Source organism: Eurypyga helias, unplaced genomic scaffold (assembly GCF_000690775.1).
Source record: "Eurypyga helias isolate BGI_N326 unplaced genomic scaffold, ASM69077v1 scaffold8740, whole genome shotgun sequence".
NCBI classification, from domain to species: domain Eukaryota; kingdom Metazoa; phylum Chordata; class Aves; order Eurypygiformes; family Eurypygidae; genus Eurypyga; species Eurypyga helias.
The window spans coordinates 90,331-92,447 of NW_010225005.1; the positions used below are offsets into that span (position 1 = coordinate 90,331).

The following is a 2,117-nucleotide window of genomic DNA, read 5'->3' on the forward strand; positions in this document are numbered from 1 at the left end:
TGACCCCTGTCCATTGTTCAAAGTTTCTGCTTCCTAATCTTTAACTGGATTTTATTCCATCAAAGGACCTCCTCCACAATCCTATAGTAACATCCTAGCTCCAGCAGTCTTTGGTGAGAAAACTTGTATCATGTTCCCGTGATCCTGCTAGGTGTCCAGCAGATTGGTGAGGCAAGATTTCTCCTTACATACTCACTACTCGCTCCTTCCTACCATAGTATGTCCATCCATACACACTTGGGTTTCATAGACAGAGCGTGCTTACTGATCACTTTATGTGCATCTAGATGTTATACTTCTAAATGTGAAAGCTAAATGCTTTTTTTTTAAAAAGCCAGATTTTGCTGTGATTTTCTTTAGTGTAAAATTCTCATTCTACCTGAAGTCCTTATACTTCATGGTAGTTTTACAAGCAGGACTTAGGCTACTAATGTTAGGGCAAACAGTCCGCTAGTAAGAGTTGCCAGAGCATTGGTAAGTCTTAACTAGTGACCTCAAGTCATGCATTTGTATATGAGTGAAACATCTGATTTGAACGTATGTCCAAATGAACTCTAGAGAAACCTCTTATTTTAAAGTTTTGTTTTATTGTTAGCTCCATGATGAAAATAATGCTAAAAGAAAATTTGTGTGTTATATCAATGGTTTTTTTTTCCACAGGTACGTGAAATTTTGAAGCGCACATCTACAAAGGCCAGGAACAGCATGGGTAAGAAGGAGGGAAGATAATTATATATGTTGTTTTGACAGAAATTGTTTAAGTGTCTCACAGAATATTTATTTTTCTAGCAGAACACCAAACTATGCTGGCATATTTCCACAAAAAATAGAGACTGAAACAAATGCTTTTTTTGAGGAATAAAATCAGAATTTTGGTCCATGGTTTGGACAGGACATGGTAGTGGGAATTTGATTTTAATTTCTACAGGTGTAGGACCTGGCACATAACTTGCATTGTACGAGTTCTTATGAAATTGAATTTGATTATTATATGATCTGCCTTTGAAAATTCAGATGGCAACTCTGATATGTTGTATTATCTCATCCAGGAGCAGATTTTTCTTGCCATTTCAATAGAATAATACATCATTCCAGGTTATTTTTATTACTGCAGCTTCAAAAATTATGTCCGTGGACCAAGTAGTGAAATATTTGACTTTATGACTGTTTTGAAGATGTTGTGTGCTAATTGGGGGTAACCCTGAAATATTTGGAGCTTTTGTTTTCTTGGGGTTCAGAAGATATACAAGTTTACTTACTCCATTTTCTCTACTCTTTTCTTTCATCCATTGTGGTATCATGACACATATCTCTCTGGTAGTGAAGAAGTGATAGTGGTCCTTGTCTGGCACGCTTTCTGACGTCCTTCTGTAAGCTTGACCACTTCTATGCAGATCACAATGTCCTAGGGTAATGTGCTTGCAAAAAATACGTGTGCTGTAGCAACAGATTCCTGCACAGTCTTGGTATAACTTTGTGCAGTGAAGCTGCTGTAACAGATACCTGGATTGGAAAATAGGTTAATTGAGGTTTCCCTGAAACAGAGATATGTTTTTATTCAAGTTATATATATAAACACAAACCAACCAAACAAAAACCCACCACCCAAACAAAATGCTTTCTCTTTTTCAGTCAAAAGTACTTGGTTTTTCCCAGGAGGTGGGGGGGAAGATGTTGAGAAAATTACATTCTTAATTTCTAAAATATTGCTCAGCTGGTGTATGTTTTGTTCACTGTTTTCTCATTGTTTTTGTATGTTTTGATCTGTTCAAAGGCTCTGGTGGGGCAGTAGAGAGGAACGTTACCATAGTTTGCTGGATTGCTCCAGCAGGCATCCAGGGAAACCTCTTGGTGACTGGGGAGACCATGCTTTCCCTGGGAGCTGTGCAGCCTGTAGGAGATGTCTCAAGAGTGCATCTCTTAGGGACAGGGCAGTGTAAAGTATGTAAAACAAGAAGCCTGAAGTGCAACAGGGACACTAAACCTGTTGACAATGTCAGCCCCCAGAGCTGACACTTTCCTAAGGAAACTAGAGCGACTGTTTGGAACCTGCTGAAACTCTTAAGACTGTAAGTTCTTGAGCTCTGAGATTTAACAAGTCATGGAATCATAGAATC

The 2,117-nt window shown here is 38.4% G+C and overlaps 1 protein-coding gene across 1 annotated transcript in view; it reads left to right on the plus strand.

Annotated features, from left to right (window-relative positions):
- The window catches only part of LOC104506588 (anoctamin-2-like), a gene marked incomplete at its 3' end in the record, with an annotated part of 38,702 nt that extends 37,993 nt beyond the window's left edge, over nucleotides 1-709 (plus strand). Inside the window, exon 5 of the mRNA XM_010147581.1 lies at nucleotides 661-709. Coding sequence (XP_010145883.1) covers nucleotides 661-709 — 49 coding nt within the window. The remainder of the gene's footprint in view (nucleotides 1-660) is intronic.
- Between the last annotated feature and the right edge of the window lie 1,408 nt (nucleotides 710-2,117).